The 18954-nt window shown below is 39.5% G+C and overlaps 1 protein-coding gene across 1 annotated transcript in view; it reads left to right on the top strand.

Moving 5' to 3' along the window:
• kiaa1109 (KIAA1109 ortholog) overlaps positions 1-18954 on the top strand; it is an 80600-nt gene that overhangs the window by 44477 nt on the left and 17169 nt on the right. The window contains exons 49-71 of the mRNA XM_074692588.1: positions 798-996; positions 1146-1409; positions 1804-1897; positions 3665-3715; positions 4316-4522; positions 5520-5755; positions 5890-6134; positions 6239-6344; positions 6983-7080; positions 7283-7471; positions 7575-7743; positions 8201-8412; positions 10137-10214; positions 11085-11283; positions 11419-11478; positions 11624-11850; positions 14158-14288; positions 14410-14533; positions 14680-14792; positions 15324-15414; positions 15780-15839; positions 18248-18519; positions 18651-18866. Coding sequence (XP_074548689.1) covers positions 798-996; positions 1146-1409; positions 1804-1897; positions 3665-3715; positions 4316-4522; positions 5520-5755; positions 5890-6134; positions 6239-6344; positions 6983-7080; positions 7283-7471; positions 7575-7743; positions 8201-8412; positions 10137-10214; positions 11085-11283; positions 11419-11478; positions 11624-11850; positions 14158-14288; positions 14410-14533; positions 14680-14792; positions 15324-15414; positions 15780-15839; positions 18248-18519; positions 18651-18866 — 3641 coding nt within the window. The remainder of the gene's footprint in view (positions 1-797; positions 997-1145; positions 1410-1803; positions 1898-3664; positions 3716-4315; positions 4523-5519; positions 5756-5889; positions 6135-6238; positions 6345-6982; positions 7081-7282; positions 7472-7574; positions 7744-8200; positions 8413-10136; positions 10215-11084; positions 11284-11418; positions 11479-11623; positions 11851-14157; positions 14289-14409; positions 14534-14679; positions 14793-15323; positions 15415-15779; positions 15840-18247; positions 18520-18650; positions 18867-18954) is intronic.

The raw sequence follows: 18954 nt of genomic DNA on the forward strand, positions 1-18954 counted from the left end.
GGTGCCAATAGTAAAATTAGTGACTCAGACAGGAGACGTTTTTTGAACCAGGCTGTAAATAGGTTAATTTCTGCTTTGAAAATGGCTTTTTTTGGCTTGGTGTGACTTCCGGTACTTCCGGAGCCAGCAGATTTTAGCACTTCCGCATTGTCTCATATAGTTAGACCGGAGGTTGCCGCTTGGTTTTGCTATGTACACATATGAAATACATTTGGACCCATTGCAAAATGTTCAGAATGTTTGGCTGACAGTTTTATACTCTCATGACAAAAATACCTTCATCTGAAACCAACCGAGGACTGAGGTTTAAAACTGTGATAAGTGTAAAATGGCCTTGTACACAAAACAGTCAGCTACACTTAAACCCTGGAGGGTGCTGGTAGATTGGAGGAATTTCTGTAAGCTCTCACTTGGTAGCAGCTGATAAAATGTTCTGGCAAAAATTGGAGATTTGTAGAGTATTACTAATATTCTGATAGTAATAATAATATAATGTCTATGTTTTTTTTTTTTTTTATTAACTAAGAAAGTAGAGAGGCACTTCGTACTTCTATTGAAAAAAGTTTACAGTAGCCAGTGTCGCAGATTGTGCAATTATTCATAAACAAACATTGTGATCCCCTCTTAGTGCCAAAAGTGCTTTATTTAATTAATTACTTAGTATTGATTTGACAGCATACAAATGTTTGGCTTTGGTAAAACAGCAAATTGCTTGATGATCCAGTCAGGTCTGATTTTAATGCACATTTTAACATTTGTGTTTATTTATAATGTGAAATGTTGTTCCATCCCTTCAGGTGTCAAGGAAGGGCTCTCGTGATGTGGCAGACCACATGGCGATCCAGATGGATGACTCTGATTCCATCACGGTGTCGGAGCAGAGTGAGCCATCAGCAGAATGTTGGCAGAACATGTACAAGCTGCTCAACTTCTACTCCCTCATCTCTGATCCCACTGGAATCCTGGAGAAAAGCTCCCCAGAGAACTGCCTTTCAGGTGGAAATCCGTTACCAGCAGACCTGCTGCTTCTCTCTGCTTTGCCTCCATTTCCACATGTCTTCAGCAAATGATTTTTATAAGCAATAGCTACACTCGTTTATAGTTTCAATCTTTAACCTGTTTTTGTCTATTTCTTGTTACTGTAGAAGGTGGACTCAGGCCTGCAGAGCCTGTCTGTAAAGTGATCTTTGAGAATGAGCAGCAGGACCCCACCACCCCCAACAAACTACTGGGTGCAGGGGGGAGACGACGGAGCTTGGTGAGCTCTGAACCCCAGCACGTCACACTCATTGTGTTCGGCATAGGCATGGTAAACCGCACCCACCTGGAGGCTGACATCGGAGGCCTGACCATGGAGGCAGAGCTGAAGAAGATTCATGGCAGCTTCACTCTGAAGGAGAAGATGAAAGGTGAGGCTGAAGGATAATTATTGGTTTTACAAGCACAATACTTTTTTAAAAGTTATTTCAGTTTAATTTTTTTTCCATTGTCAGTTGCCAAATATAATTTTTCTGTGTGATCAAATTTTGAGGCCTTTGAAACTTTAAAAGCACAATTTATTCCTTTCACTCCTTTGGCTTTGCGTGTATGTGGTATCCAATACTTCTTGTGCCAGCCTCAAACAGACACTCCACAAACTGCATTTCCTAACACGTTCACATTGTCTTCATTTCTCAAAACTGCAGGTTGCTACTATGTGCAAAAAAACCATTTATGTTTTACAAAATTTAGTACATTTAATGTGGTGTAAAAAAAGTAAGTTGCATTCTTGAAATTTTCTTGTTTTATTTTATTCATCCACAGATATCCTGCACCAGAAAATGACTGAGACATGTGCGTCAGCTCACATAGGAGGGGTAAACATTGTTCTACTGGAAGGAATAACACCTGACATCCAGTAAGTACCGCTTTATAATAGCTTCTGCAATGTTTAGTGCGTTTTTTTTTTTTTTGTAATTTATTAATTTTGGGATGGGGGTGTCAAAGTCTACTAATTGTCTGTACTTATGCTTTCTTGATTTATAATTTTTCAATGTTTTTCACTGATATAAGATATATGAGTGAAGACATAAAAAGAACAGTGAAAGAAGAGAAAAAGAAGTAGACCTGTCGCTCAATGTGTCAAAGTCCAACAGCAGTCTTTTCTTTTCACTGCAATAATCTTCTTAAAACATTTCCTCTTTGATCTTCGACCCTTGAAATCCTGAGACTAATAAGCTTTCATCCATTTGGACAAGCAAATGTTTCTGCACGCGTCTTTGAATTAGTACTGACCTACTGATGCTTAATCAAGAAGCTTTTTTCCTACTTTTTTATTTAACTGTTGCATTTGTTGACACTTGATCACATTTTCATAATATGTGCTTTGAACTAAATCAGTGTTCTGACAACTTTCAAAAACTGTTTCTATTACTCATTATTTGATTAATTAATTTATTCATTTATTTACTTTCTTTCCATTCGAGGACTTTTTTTCTACCTCTGAGTATGATATGTAATGGGAAACTTGATGGAGTGGTTAAAAGCTGTTTCTCATGCAGATAAATGTTAAAGCATACTGTTCGCCATGTGATCAGATTGCAGATGTTTTATTATATACTTTCAATTTAAACTCACAAATCAATCACTAGCTGTGTTTCCATTACACCTAGAATTGTGCAAAACGTAAAAATCGCAATAAAATAATGGAAATGGAAACGCCACATTTTCGAAAAACCTTTCAAATTTCAGCAAAACGTTTTTACGCTCTCATGGGGTGGTTTTTCAGAAGTTTCGATATTAAAGTTTCTTGCAAAAAGTGCAATGGAAACACCTGTTTCGCAAAAAGGTCACGTTGTCATAACAACGCACCTTTCTCACCTCCTTGTACTAATCCACTGCCACACAAACAGTCTCTGGCAGGACGACTTTGAGCAGGTCAGAGAGCAGCAGGAGGGAGGGGCGGAGGTCTGTGTGTGTGAGTGAGAGTATGTTAGCTGGAGATGATGATTTTCATTCAGTGTTTTGTTCCTGCCTGTTTTGAGTTAGCGTGATCACGGCCGACAGTTAGAGCAGTGAATAAAAACACGAATGTTCAAGAATCGACATCACCATAAGTGCAGCGTCCGGACGAACATTATGTTTTACTTCACTCAAGCTGTGTGCAATTCTAGTCATAATAGAAACACCAGCAAGGCGCATTTTTTCTTTATGGAAACTTCAGAAATATCGCTTTTGTTTTGCGAAAAAAAGTGTAATGGAAATGCAGCTGTTGATGGCTTTGCTCAAACTACAAGTGAAATAGTTAAACAGTCTTAAGCCTGGTTTATACTTCTGCATCAAATCATCACCTTAACCTGCGCAACAGGTCAAAGGACTAAGAATTGCAGAGCAGAGTGGACACAACAGTGCTCAAAGAAACAGTGCTCATTACTGCATTGACCGCAACAGCGCAGCCAGCACAGACGTATAAACCAGGCTTTAGCCTTTTTTTCACCTGCTCACTGTGCATCTAAAATAGAAATGAGAAAGAGCCATGTTGACCTTTAAGAGCTTACCACAGTTTCACTCCAACAGGCTTTTTAAAATTCTTGCTTCTGTAAACTGTTTTAACCTTACTGTGCCTTCAAACTTTAAACATTTTCCCTTAATACTCTTTATCTTTCTCTTTTAACTACTCGCATAGACTGGAGGATTTTCCAACGTCTCCTACCAGCACAGCTAAACAAGAGTTTCTGTATGTTATTGTTACCACTCAGGGCTCATCTCATCAGCCAGAAACACATGCTCTGATAACCATCCTTCATTTGTTTGATTCATTCATACATATGTGTCTTTAGTGACAAATTGTTCAGTATTCCTCTTTTTAGATATTTGTGTGTTTAAAGCTACTTCACCAGTCACAGATAGTGAATTATTTTTCAAGTTGAAGTTAGTACCGAGTCCCTCTTGGCTGTTGTCACATTAATTTCCAGTCTGAGAAAATACTGAAATGCTTTACAAATATTCTGGTATCTCATTTTATTTAAAGCATTTCAATAAAGCATCCCAAAGCCTCCTTATCAGGAATTCAAAAGTTTATTTTCTGCAACGTAGAACAACTTGCATTCACCTGCCATGATGTACATATCCTTTCTTTGTCGTTCATTCAGTACGTCACATTTATGATTGTGGAATTCAACCCCATAAAAAACTGAATGCTTTCTGAATCTGCATGATATTTCACTGTATGATGTCCTGTTGGTTATTTCCCTTGTGTTGTCTATCCATTCATATATCAACATCACTAAAAATAACAAACTGCTTTTGCTTACTCAAGTTGGCTCTTGTGTTTCAGAACGGTCGTCAAATGCAACATCGCCAAGTCCCAGGCTCTGTACAGCGCCCAGCGAGGGCTGAAGACCAATAACGCCGCTGTTTTTAAAGTGGGGTCCATCATGATCAACATCCCTCAGCACCCTGCTACTTTGCACAGCATGATGGTCCGCAGCTCCCACCAGCTCTCAAAACAGATCTCTGACCTCATCCGCCAGCCTTCAAACATGTAGGTTTACATAACTTAAGAAGTTTTGCTTAAAGTCTTTTAATGCAATAGTAGGCTGAAATAATGTAACCAGATTAAAATCCAGACTTAAACCTAAAGCCATATCTTTAACTTAGTTCTTAAACTAAAATATGTTCAAGGAAACTAGGGATGGGCGAGTACCGATACCAGGTATCTGTGTTGGTATAGGGCCGATTCCAGCCTTTTTTCAAGGTATCGGTACTCGTGAAGGCTGCAGATACCAGCAGCAGATACTTTAGAAAAGTAAAGAAAAATCTTGAGTTGAGCAGGTCCTCTTCACCGCTAGTTGCTGCTAAATGCTGCGGTTGAACACCACAGCAAATGTGCCCCAGGTCCTGAACCTGAACCAGGGAGAGTTAACAATTAAACTTTTTTATTTTGCACTTTAGTTTACTTTAAACAATACTGAAACTCTGACAGTTGCTAGTTTTATTGTACAATTTTAATTTTTTTGATATTTATCAAAAAAATCTAAACTCAGAGAGAGTTGTTTGTTGTCTTTGGACTTAATGGCAGAGTGACTGTGCTGTCTTTGATCAAAATGATCTGTCACTGTTAATTGAAATTTTATGTATCAAAAGGACTAGTAGTATCGGTACTCGGTATCAGTGAGAACTCAAGAGGGAGTACTTGTACTGGTATCAGTCTGCATAAAAAGTGGTAACGAACATCCCTCAAGGAAACTGCAGGATATTAACTCTGTAACCAGTTTAATACTTTCATAGTGGTCTATGTCCATGTTAATTATCTGGTTTTGTTCAAATATACATAAGTAGTTCAATGGAACACAAACATTTTGGTAATCATTTTCTATACAATTTTTGTACAGAAAGGCAGGGAGAATACAATGGAATCTGTTGTCTTCTGTTGGGAACTTACAGAACTTTTAACACAGTTTAAAATACAAAATCACTGTAGTAGTTCATGAGCCAGTCTTATCAAAATAAATGTTTTTTGATTTCTTCTGCCTTTACAGTCAGCCTCCCAACAGAGAGGACACCCCCACCCCACAACCCTCTGACAAGGCATCGAGCATCAATCAAACTCCAGTTGAGGCCAACGAGTTCCCCCAGCTTCCTGAAGGCCTGGAGAAGAAGCCCATCGTCCTTAAGTTCAGCGCCATGATGGATGGCATCATTATCGGGGCTGCCCTGCTGCCTTCACTGAAAGCTGAATACAAAATGGGTCGTGTGAAGAGCCACGGCATGACAGGTGTGTTTGAGAAAAGATCTATGATGGTCTCTGAAAGCGATAAAGAATCGTCTTCAGAGGGTTAATATTGAAGATGGCGATCTTACTCACAAGTCGTCATATTGATGGTTTCATTCTCCCTCTTCTATCCAAAGGAGCACAAACCAGTTTCACCTTTGAGTTGCCGAACCACAAGCTTTGCTTCCAGTCAAAGGTGTCCCCTGTGGACATGTCAACCATGCCGCCATCAGCCAGCCTCACTCTGCCTCCAGTCACCATGTCAGGAGAGTACATCATGGAGGACCATGAGAGCCACTCAGACCAGGGCTGGGCCTCAGACGACTTCCCTGCAAAGCAAGGGAACTACCTGCAGGGCAACTACTTGCGCTGTGTGGCCGAGGTAAAATATTTTTATTGGGCCAAAGGTTGAAGCAGCCCCGGCTGGATAAACAGAGCAGTCTTTGAGGATCTTGATTGACCCCCTTTCTCTTTGTTATTGTGCAGATTGGTTCCTTTGAGCACAACCTGACCACAGACCTCCTCAACCACTTGGTCTTTCTGCAGAAGGTTTTCATGAAGGAGGTCAACGAAGTCATTCAGAAGGTTTCAGGTACTTGGATATTCAAATGTCTTTTGGATTGTTTTAGACTTGCTTTATAAGGAAAATTTGACACATCTGTATCACTGATCTGATCTAGATCATTTTTTAGTGCAGCTAGGTGCACAGTTTCTACACAGACCAGTTGAGTTAATCTTCCATAATCTGAAGTTCTGAATGTTCCTCACAGTTATTGAAGTTTATGGTTTGATACTGAAGTCACTAAAAGTGGTTTCCTGTTCAAAACCAGCACTTGACACTCACAAACCCAGCCATGTTGGTTTTTGATTGATTTTTGATACTGTGTCTTCTGAAAACCCAAGGTGAAGACTTTGGAAAACTCAAGTTTCAGGGTTTTCTGTTGACGCTGGGAAACAGAGTTTTTGGTCCTCAAACGTCACAGTTGAACAGGGTTTGTTCTGATTGGCTGGCACGGGTTTTACGTATGAAAAATGCTGACACATATGGGCTTGGCATATTGCAAGCCGCACTTATTGATGAATTTGCCAGCTGGATTTGTGTGGACAAAGGTATTTTTAAAAACAAATGAGGGGTGATGTTGTGTCACTTGGCCAAACGACATCATACATCAAAGATTGAAAACGTTTATATAACCTTATGAGTCTGACATGTGCACTTTCTTCATGAAGGAGGAGAACAACCCATACCCCTGTGGAATGAGCACGACACCTCAACAGATGCAGACAAGCCAAAAATACTGCTGTATTCTCTCAGCCTCATGTTCAAGGTACCCTGTGTAAAGTTTCTATAAGCACTGAAATCAAAAGTAAAAGATCTTCTGTTGAATAGTTTCTCTGGTGACTGGGTGATTAAGGTCTGTACTGAATTGTTGTTGGGTCTTTAATGAAAAGAAGAGGGTGTTCCCTTTTTGTTACATTTTCTATTCCAAGCTTTGATAGAGTACTTAACTGCTGTTTTGATGAAACCAGGGGATCCAGATGACAGCCACCACTCCTTCGATGCGAGCTGTGCGCTTTGAGACCGGCCTGATTGAGCTGGAGCTTTCCAACAGGATCCAGTGCAAGACTCAGCCTGGAGGCAGCAGCAGCTATTTGAAGCTGTTTGGCAAATGTCAAGTTGATCTCAACTTGGCCCTTGGACAAATTGTGAAGCACCAGGTAGAGATCAGGAAATACAAACTTTCAGGTTCTTTTTGGTGACTGATACAGATTTTTTGTGTCTGTTTTTTTTCTTAACTGGTCTTTTCTCTTTCTTTTGCAGGTGTACGAAGAAGCTGGCCCTGACTTCCACCAGGTGGCGTACTTCCGTACGCGAATTGGCCTGAGGAATGCTCTGCAGGAGGAAATCAGTGGCTCCTCAGATAAGGAGGCTGTCCTTATCACCCTCAACAGGCCAATCGTTTTTGCCCAGCCGGTGGCGTTCGACAGAGGTTCTGCTTCCTCTTCTACTAGATCACATCTGAGATCTCACATCACCCGTGTATTTAAGAACATCTTTACTAAATGGGTTAACCTCAAAGTGGTTTCACCAATCTTTGTTATAAACTTCTGAAGCTTTCAGAGTGAACATCCTCAGAGAATTATCCATTCTTTAACTACAAGACGCATTAGCCTCAATTTTTTTTGTCAAAATATTTTTTCTTGTCAGCCATTTCTCAAGATTTGACATGTCTATATTAGATAACACCTAAAAAACATTGTCAACACAGTTGAAACATTGAGATTTTGTTTTAGGCCTCCATAAAGAAATCTATTCACACAACATAAAACATGTCAATAACGATTATTTCAACAGAAAATAAGTGGATCATCAAAATCTGTCTTTGATATTAAATGTTCAGGATTTGCTCTTGAGTTTCTTTCTCCTACTTGTATGTCTTCCTGTAGCTGTGCTCTTCTGGCTGAATTACAAAGCAGCGTATGACAACTGGAATGAGCAGCGCTTGGCCCTCAACAAGGACATCCACATGGCCACCAAAGAGGTGGTGGATAAACTGCCAGGCATCCAACAGACCTCGGCCCAGGCCTTCAGCACCCTCTTCCTGCAACTGACGGTCAACGACCTGGGCATCTGTCTGCCCATCACCAACACTTCTCAGGTAAGCTCTAAGCCATTGTTTGAGTCTCTGGATGGTGTGGATCTAGATTTCCAGGGTCAAATTAGTTTTTTTCTGTTGCTGTTAATAATACGAAAAAAAAGTTAATTTTCAGAAGAAGAAGAAGAAGATTTACTTTAGTAATCCCCTTGGGGGAAATTCTTTTTTTTTTTGTACCACAGCAATTCCAAAGAATCTGTTTTATACATGAAACACTGATTTTTTTTTTTCAAAGTAACAGGATTGTTTTTTCAAGCTTTTAAAACTTTAATAATAGAGCAAGGGTTGACAACGAATGGACGATGCAGACCCAGACCTATCATCAATAAAATACGGGAGGATTTTAAATTAAACGAGACGCTTCTATTTTCACCCGCGCAGCTTTTGAAGCGTTAACCAATTGCATTTGAGTTGAGCCATCCCCGTGACGCTTTTCAGCCAATGAAGTCCCTGCATTTCAGGTGTTGAATACTGCAGCTCTGCATGCTGACTAAAGTTTAAAAGTGAAGAACAGATGGAAGGATGATAGAAAGAGAAAGAAAACAGTGTTTCTCCTACCATTAAATAGAGGGGGCACCCGCTTCCCCTGGATGTGGAGTTAATTTTATTTTCCATACAGCGCCAGATCATAGCAGAAGTGATTTAGAGTTACTTCTCCTATAAATCAGGTCTATACCTCGTTAATTCAACAGTGTAAGTAACCTTATGTTATTCATTTCATTTACATGATGGTATGTCCTTTGTACATTGCCACGTTCACATTTCTCCTCGCGCTGTTCCACGCACGGTGAAGTTCCCAGCGCGTTCACAGACACACAAACAAGTGCACGCCCTTACACAGACAGACAAGGACATTCCGTATAGCGAACAGAGAGCTGGAAAAACGCCACAAGAAACATCTCTCAGAGCCTTCGCTGTGAAGATGCAACACTTGCTCTTGCTCTGAATTGTCTAATAGGTCAGAAATGAATCAGTATATTTTCTTTGACTGGACTGTTAAAAATTTGAGTTGCCGACCCCTGTCATAGAGGATAGGACGGTGGAAACAGTGGGGAGTGACATGAGGGAAAGGTGGCGCAGGCATGCGCCAAGACATCTACATCGCTACATGGAACTTGTGTATTACAAGTTTGTTACGTTAAGTATACAAGACACTGTTAAATCATCTTGGTCATTTTTTCATACTAAAACAGAAGTATTTGCATTAAAGATTTAAGAAGCTCACAAGAAAAATTAACAAATTACCCCGTTGAATTGCTAATTTTTTTCATCTGCTCTTTGATAAAAGCAGAAAACTGTAATGTTCAATCCTTGATCTATCAAGGAAATGTTGGCTGGCTATTATTTAAAAGACAGCCCTTATCTGCAACACATTTTAATCCTGACTGTTTTAAGGATGTTAACTGTTTATTGTAAGAGGATATCAGTTGTGGTGTCGTTTTTTCTTTTGACCATTCTCACCAATGAATGAAGGAAGTGCCATCTTAAGACTTTTTTGTGAACTGTTTATTAATTTCAGATATATTACTGAATGATCTGTTAACCCTGGAAATTCTACTAATGTTATTGATCATTTTGATAACAGATTAACATGATTCACCCTGCAGAAATAGAAATTCAAAGGAAAAATCTGGAAACAAGAGAATGGTCCATGTTTCTAGGCTTGTTCTACTGTTTGTCCGTGGTGTCAGGATATTCTAGCTGTGATCTCACCCTTATTTCCATAGAAAGGACCAGTTACGGAGGGCACCAACTCTGAAGCTGGGGCCAGCTCATCAGTAGGCCGACATAAAAGTGCCCGAAAAGTAACCCACAAATCATTACATCTGTGTTGATGGCTTGTTGTGCTATGATGACTTACTCTGATGGATTCATTCTGACGGCACAAGAATACTGCTTTAACAGTGCTCTTGCTCAAAAAGAAAAAAAGAGAAACAGATAACACTGTTACTCTATAGCAATCACATTTCCCTCACTACGCTGGCATAACAACTAATGAAGCTTAACTGGTGTCTGAGGTGTTTGGGTATGTATTTGCTTTGTACTAAAAAGAAAAAAAAGTTATGCCAGCTTATGTTCGTGTACTGCTCATCTGCTGCTAATGAGAAAATGAAAGTGTGCTACACACAGAATGAGCTCTAATCACATGGTGCTGTGTTGTGCATGATAGGCCCTGTACGCCTTCAAGGAGAAAACACAGAGACCTTTTAAATTACTTAAACTATGAATATCTGCAGGAAAATTGAGGTTAATTTTTATCACAGTGGGTGAAAATTGGTTAATAAGAGGGTAAATAATACTTTACCTGCCTTGAGCTTTGAGGGGGTGAAAACTGGATCTTAATTCTGGGACCTATTCCAAGTTAATCAAGAAACTTTCATCTAATGAGTACTTTTTCCAAATCCTGTAATCTTAAGCTGTAACTCAGCTCAGTAACACTTCATTCATTAGCGTATTAGTTAACATTGACCAGAAACACTGCAATTTGTTATCCTTTTAAAATGACCTGAAAACTGCCTTATCTCATGATCTGAGTCACCTGAAAATTAAAAAGGACTATTGAATGAAGTGTTACCAGCTAACTCTGTCTTTTCCGAACAAGTGGAGGTGGGCTCTTTTTCCATTTATTCCATCCATGCTTAATGAATAACCCCTGTCTCCTCCCCTCCCACCAGGCTAACCACAGTATAGACTTTGATGCTGGATCTGCTTTGGTCCTGACCATCGAGAGCACACTGATCACTGCCTGCTCCTCTGAGTCCCTGGTGAGCAAAGGCCACTTCAAGAATTTCTGCATCCGCTTTGCAGAGGGCTTTGAGACTTCCTGGGACGACTGGAAGCCCGAGATCAGAGGAGATCTGGTCATGAATGCATGTAAGTGGTGTATCATATTAAAGCATAAATGCCTCAAGTCAAATAAAATATAGAGGTATTTCTATTCAACATGATTTTTCTGACTAATGTAAGTCACATTTGCTGTCCTTGCTTTTCTATTTTACTTTTGTTCAGGTGTAGTCCCTGACGGCACATATGAAGTATGTTCCAGGACAACAGGGCAGCCCTCTGCAGGCAAGTCTTGTTTACTGATTGCTGCACCACTAAAGCATCAATCTCCTACTGTATACGCAGAAAAATGTGGTTAAAAAATGTATATTTTATGATATTACCATCCTAATATTCTCCTCTTTATAATCCCATCTCCTACCATAAGTAGAGAGCAGCAGCGCTGGTACCTGGACTCTGAATGTGCTCTGGAAAATGTGTGGTATCGATGTTCATATGGATCCTAACATCGGAAAGCGCCTCAATGCACTGGGCAACACGCTGACATCACTGACGTGGGAGGAGGAAATAGATGACATTGCTGACCTTAACTCGGTCAACATGGCAGACCTTTCTGATGAGGATGAAACCGACACCATGTCACCGACTATCCATATGGTGAGTCTCATATAAGGGATTTTTTTTCCTTGGAAATGCCTTTTTATCATTTTCATTAAATTTTAATATAAAAAAGATTTTAGAAAAGGCTGATTCCAAAATGTGATTTAGAAAATACTTCTGTAATTTACTATTTTGAATTTTGAAATGACAGAAGAAAAGTGCAGTGCAAACTATCAACTGCACCTGTTGAGTTGTTGCTAATCTGCTGCCATGCTGATCATCAGAAAGGAAAATCAGTATAACTCTTGTGCTTAATGTGTCATCTGAATAAAGGGTGTCACTGTGCTTTACACAAACACTGAACATTTTCAAAACAGCTTGCCAAGCTTTGTCCAGTCATGCCAAAATCAGTTTACTAGCATCTTCAATGTGCATGTTTAATTCATTGAAGAGTCGTGTGCAGGCTTCCTGTTAACTATGCAGTGATTTTAAGAAACCCCGCGATCACCTCGCTCTGCCAAGACAGAAACCGACACATAGCTCTGTTGATTTTTTTAGCATACAGTAGGTTAAAAAGTAGACATGCTGATTTTCCTTAATGTGAATGATTCAATGATTTTCAATAAAATAAGATTGGAACATTGAAGGTTTATGTTGTCAGTTTTAAATAATAAAAATCGGTATCGGCCCAAATGAGTATTAGCAGGTCAAGCTTTTTAAAGAGTGATCATGATCGGCCAGAAAATTGTGATCGGTGTACCCTCATTAAAAAGTCATCTTTGCGTCTTAATCTTTGCATTAAGCCAACTAACATTTCCAGACATCTATATGCAGCTGCATAGCTTACCTTAGACCAGCCATTCACAATCTTGAGGTCCCGACCCCAATGGGGCTTGTTACATGATTTCTGGTGGTGGCCAAGTCATTTTGGAAAAATATTACATAATATTAAATTATGTGATTTCAGACAAGGAGTTGTTTTGATTGTTTTCTGCTCCATAATTTTTCCAAAATTCATTTTACTCATTCACAGGGAAAGGGGCAGAATGAGTGGACTGACAGTGTAAAATTTATAAAGACCCCAAAAAACCCTCAAAATATGGAAAGACAATGATGATATGACTTGTTCTTTTTCACATCCAGCAACAAAAATTTAAAAATGAAACATTGGCTGGTTTTCACTCCACTGTGCTTTGTTTAAGTTCATTTTATTTGGTTGATAGTTTTTTTTTTAATTAAAAAGAAAAATAAAGTTTGCATTATTTATTTAAATGTAAATTGCAACTATTGGTGGTCTGTTGATCGCAATAACAAGTTATTGTGATGCTGCTATATGTGTTTTAATAAGTCCAAAAGCAATAAACCCCCCCAAAAAAGAAGGATTTTATTATGCTTTTGGGCAAGACTTATGTCTCAATAAGAAACTCAATCAGCTTAAGTGTGACCTTAAGAGCTTGATTTGTAACTCAGACAAAAACAGTAGGCCGTATTAGTGGGGTGTTAAAGTGACAGAAAGGACACACCTTTCAAACAGATGAAGTTATGCACGGTATTGGGAGAGGGCAGGGGAGTCTCGGACACCAGTGCATGACAGATTTCACTTGGCTGCCCTTTCAAATGTCCTTACGTTGTTCACAGAGTCCAGGGAGCCAGTTTAGCCCTCGGATGACCTTAAGGAAGCGTCTGGTAAACCACATCCTGGGCTTCAGTCCCAGGCCTCAGAGTGTGTCTGTCCCACCAGACTACTTAAACTGTGCATCACCTCGCCTCCCAACAGCCAAAACCAGGGCCCAAAGACCTGTTTCCTGGGCCTGTGTATGTTGCCCCCTCATAGTGTCAAACTCTTCTTTGGGGATTACAGAATCATGTGCAAGGTGGCTTTACAGCTGAGTTACCTGCAGATACTGAATAAAGGCTGTGGATTTCAAAATGCTGAGCAACACTTGTGCTTTACCTCTAGCATGCTGTAGGGGAACTTAGTGAGTGCTCTCGCTGCCTTTCTTATTAAGCTTTAATGATGGGTGACAGGAAATCAATGAGTGTGACCGTGCTCCCTGATTTAGCTTTATTTCTGCCTTGTTTCACTTTGACATTGATTGGGAGGGTGGTGGTGGTAGTGGTGGTGGTGGTGGTGGAGATGTGAAAACTGAGTGCTTTTTTATATGTGGTGTGTGGAGTGACATAATAAGCTATTTTTCATTCATTCATAAAAATCAAATTAACACCTGACAGACTTGGGAAGGAGTGCATTGTATTTGCAGCAGCAACTTTTTCAGGACTCAACTGTGATTTGTTTTTCACCTGGTCTTCACCTGTACATGGTTAAATATGCTTAAAAGGGTTATAACTGCCTTGACTCCACAGGAAACCTTCGACCTCAGAAGGCAGATGGCGTTAGGAAACCAAGTGATTGATGCTCGTGGGAGGAAATTCACAAAGAGAGTGGTGGACATCAGAGAACTGAACGAACAGGCCAAAGTCATTGATGATCTCAGGTAAAACTCGCCAACACATTTAGTACTTTGATTCTTTATGACATGATTCAAAAATATTGAACAGCATTGAATTCCCTTGCTGTATGGCTGAAACTATCAACATCAACTATCTTATCTTCAGGAAATTAGGGGCCAGCGAGGGCACCATCAACCAGGAGATCCAGCGCTATCAGCAACTAGAATCTGTGGCTGTCAACGACATCAGGAGAGATGTCAGGAAGAAGCTACGGCGTTCCAGTATGAGGGTGAGTGCTTGACCAAAGATTCTTGGAACTGTCAGTGAAATAACTGAACCGAGCAGTACGGCCTCGATCACTCTTTAACTCTTTGAGATTGATTGAAAATATCCTTTTGCTTCTCATTTAAACTCATCATATTTGTTATGTTTTAGGCAGCGTCTCTGAAGGATAAATGGGGACTTGGTTACAAACCAAGCTACAACCGCTCCAAAAGCATTTCTGCGGCAGCAGGCCGACCCCCTCTGAAAAGAATGGACAGACAGAGGTACGTGCATTGTGGGAAATATTAGAGAATTTTTACTGTCAAATGTAAATCCATCATTTTTACCTCAACCAAGGAGGTTATGTTTTTTGGAGAGTTGGTCTGTGAACAACATAACTCAAAAAGTAAAAAACGGATCTTGATGAAATTTTCAGGAAATGTTCAAAATAGGATAAGGAAGAAGTGATTAAATTTTGGAGGTGCTCGGGATCACCGTCGTGATCCAGGACTTTTCTAAAGGATTCTTTATCATTATGAGATAGAGCCATTTTCACCATAAGTGTATATAACTTCACCATAACTGGTCTGATTGCTTTTCTAAACAATACAAGACAAGGTCACCATAATTTCTGACAGATGTAAAAGTACAATCTAGATCCTGCCAATATTCTTGATTCTAAGATCCCGAATATGAAAAATTTGACACTCAACAAAAGGGAAAAGTTTACATTTTCCTGTTTTATTTCTACTGTATGTTTGTGTGAATGAATTTCATTTATTCTTACATATTCATTCCTATTTTCCCGACTGAAGTTCTAGGATTGGAGATGTGGAGGATCTACCAGATATGCGAGTGGATGCTGCCTCTCCTGGACCTCGGGTCACCTTTAACATCCAGGAAACGGTAAACCCATTTCTGAAATCTTCCTACTTCTCACCTGCTGAGAAAAGATAGACAACTCTGTTTTAGCTCTTCTAAAATGAGATTTCACTACAATACTTCAAATTTGTTCTAACCAAATCAGCATTTAGTATATGTTTAACCATAAGCACCTATTTGAATAACACCATCTTATTTCTCATTGTTTAATGGATGTCAGTGTAACTGTTGACCATAAACACTCATTGTGTATGGTCTTAACTTAGGTTTCCCAAATGTCCCACGAAGGGGGACAGTTTTGGTTATATTATTTTTATATATATTTTTTTTTGTTTGTTTGTTTACATTTTGGTCTTTCTTTCCTTAATGAATACTTTTTTTAATTAAAGATAAATAATCTGGCTTTGGACTCAACACATGCACCCATCAGTCCAGGAGAAGTATTCAAGGTATATGATTGGAAATATTAACAACAAATAATCAAAACTCCTAACAAGCACCAGCTTTTTTTTTTTCGACAAAGTTTCCTCAACTCTGTGATGGCAATAACCTCTGATGAAATTTCAATATGCAATCAAAACAGGATGATGAATTATCAGCTTTTATTTCATGCTTACAACTCAAGTGTTGAACAAAGTGCATTCGAAGACAATGGTCTGCCATTTTTATGTATGTACTTTGTTCTGCTTTGATTTATGATTGGATATAAGTGAAACCAACTCAAATGTTTACACTCTTTACGTCACTCAGAAACAACACCAACAGTTTCCATCAGTTTGATACACAGGATAGTGATTTTAGTCAGGTTACTGCTTTCATAAATCTGTCGCATTTTGGCTGATTAGACGCGTAAAAAAATATTATTTATGCAACACCTTTGACAATTCTCATCCTGTCTTGAAACTGCATAAAATTCTCTTCTTGATAATTAATAATTTGCCTGATTTCTAACAACTGACTGTTTCTCATATCAGCGGCTCCTGCTGCCAGCGTTATATGAAAAAATAAAAACTCATGTGGAATTAATGAACATAAATTAAGCTTTAAAGGAAACCTCATTAAAAGTTTACTGATTTCTATCATCAAAGTCAGGAGAAAAGACTTTCAGGTTGGAAAACTTTAAATTGCACTTTGTGAGAAGAACTGATTTTGAATGATTGAGTGGATATTTGTGACCCACAGCACAGCTTCTTTTTTAAAACAGATTTCTGAAAAAGTGGAGAGACTACCTGATCAGGGCAAAATGAAACATTCTTTTAAAAGTGTTAATGAAAAAGTAGGAGGCTCTCTACTAAGTGACCAATTTATGCAGAAATCCAGGTTAATACAAAGTGGTAACACACAATTTCTTACAACAGTAAGTGGAAACCTGAGGCCTGACTTGAGGCGCTGGCTCTACCATGCAAAGCCAAATATTTGGAGGCCCATTGATTTGTTTTGTATTTACACTTTAATCCGTACATGCACGACAGGTGTTAACCACCAAAAAACACATTTTTCTAACTTAATGTCCTCACTTTGACGTACGGCAAAATACTCACAGGTTTGTGAAACAGCAGTGATTGGACAGAAGAGATCAGGAAGTGGACAGATATCAGGTGGACAGACGTTTTTAGAGGAGAAACTTAGCGTGTACCCAGAGAGGAAACACAACTCTCACTCAATGCTCATCTCTGCATTATCCGTGGACACTTATCAGACTGTGACAGACCAGGATGTAATTGTCGTTTCATAATATTCCCTAATTTTACTTTGGTCATAAAAATCTGTTTCTGTTAATCATAATTTATAGGTTCACTCATTATTTACTGTCCATATTGAGTCCATGTTTGGTCAGAACCTCAGCCCCAACTTACTTTTTCATTAAATAAACAAAGTCAAATCTGTATTTTTAGTATCAGCAGTTAATATTGCTTGTTTGCAGTCAAACCTGGTTAACTGAGGTTGGATAAAGAAGACACATTTGATTATTCACCTGCAGATGTCGCTGGTGTATCAGTGTAAAGTGCGACCCTGTTAACTGATGACTTTCCGCCGTTAATCACGGCCGTCTGCTGAAAGTCACCAGTTAGCATAGTCGCTATTAACACCGAAACACCGGTTGTGCTGTAATGGTTGAAACTTGACAGAAGTTGCCTCTGTTGTGTAGTATTGGTTTTTGACATCTGTCCACAGAAAAACCGTACACCTTGATGCTTTTAACAGGTTGAATTTAGTGTTTAAAAAATGCTAACACACCTGAATGAATGGAGCTAAACGCTGCTTGTGCGGTCGAGATGTATGCCCATCCTGATGATGATGTAGACTGACAATCCCTCTGTAAGTTGCTGACTTCTATGTCAGAGCACACTGTTACAAAAAAAATCGTCAGTGACAATAAAATGAATGAATAATAATAATAATCATAATAATTATATTAAATAGAACTGGATTTACTTTGAGGTACAGCAAAACATTGTCTGTCTCTGATATGTTGGGAATGAGGCTCTTTTCATCTGTCTCTAAGGATAATAGACTTTGGGGGAATTTTTCTGTCTTCACTCTTTTGGGAATGTGCTAAAGCTTTCTTCATTGTGGCGGGAGTCATGACTTCATCCTCATCTTCTTCTTGTCTTTTTCACCACCCCACAAGCAAAGTGCATGACCTCCTCTCTCCTCTTTGAGCAGCTGTAAACCGGTAGTGTTCTGTCATTGGACATTGATGTAGGCATCTATTCAGTGAACTTTGTTTTAACAGAGGTGACACTTCATAAATAAACAGATAAAAGAAACCTACAGTCCAACTGTCAGATCACTATCTTTGTCATATCTCTGTTGTTTCCCCCATGTGAGTTTGACTCTTTGTCCTTCTCTGAAGTTCCCTGAGGAGACAGAGGTGGACCTGTTGTCAGTCTCCATTGATGAACCATCACATACTCATCATCATCATCATCATCTCCATTCCCCGTCTGTTTTCGAGGGGCAGCACTCAGCTTTCAGTGCCCCTGTCACCCCAGCTGTCTTTTCACCCCAAATTCCCTTCCAGCATGATGACATGAGGCGAGATGACCTGACCTCCTCCTCATCAGAAGATTCTGAAAAGGATGATGAGTTTGAACGTGAAAGGCCACCAAGCTACCGAAGACCTTTGTGAGTCATTCCTTTCCTTTGTTTTTCTTAAGCCAAGCATTTTTGGGATGATTGCTGAACTTAAAGTTTTTCTGTTTTACATAAAATTGGCAGTTTCGAGCATTTAAAAATCCTTACCTCTCTCTTTTTAGCCAAGCGTCTCACAGGAAGTCCTCAGGGTTTTCTGCTGTAAGTCAGCTTTTCAGCGAGCGTTGGCCCAGCACACCTGCGAATCGCAGTTTCGGCGGCCCGGCAACTGAAAGAAACATCGACTTTGAACTTGATGTCCGTGTGGAGATCGACAGTGGGAAGTGTGTGCTTCACCCAACCACTCAGCAGCCAGAGCATGAGGACATTTCCCTCAAGAGGTATGACCAAAGGCTGGTCCCCTTGTTCTGATTACACCTACAGAGAGAAAACAGGTTAAGTAAGGTCAAAGTCATATACCATGCTACC

Source organism: Halichoeres trimaculatus, unplaced genomic scaffold, assembly GCF_033239565.1.
Source record: "Halichoeres trimaculatus isolate MK-OKI-2021-1 unplaced genomic scaffold, fHalTri1.1 fHalTri1_scaffold_17, whole genome shotgun sequence".
Classification (NCBI taxonomy): Eukaryota; Metazoa; Chordata; class Actinopteri; order Labriformes; family Labridae; genus Halichoeres; species Halichoeres trimaculatus.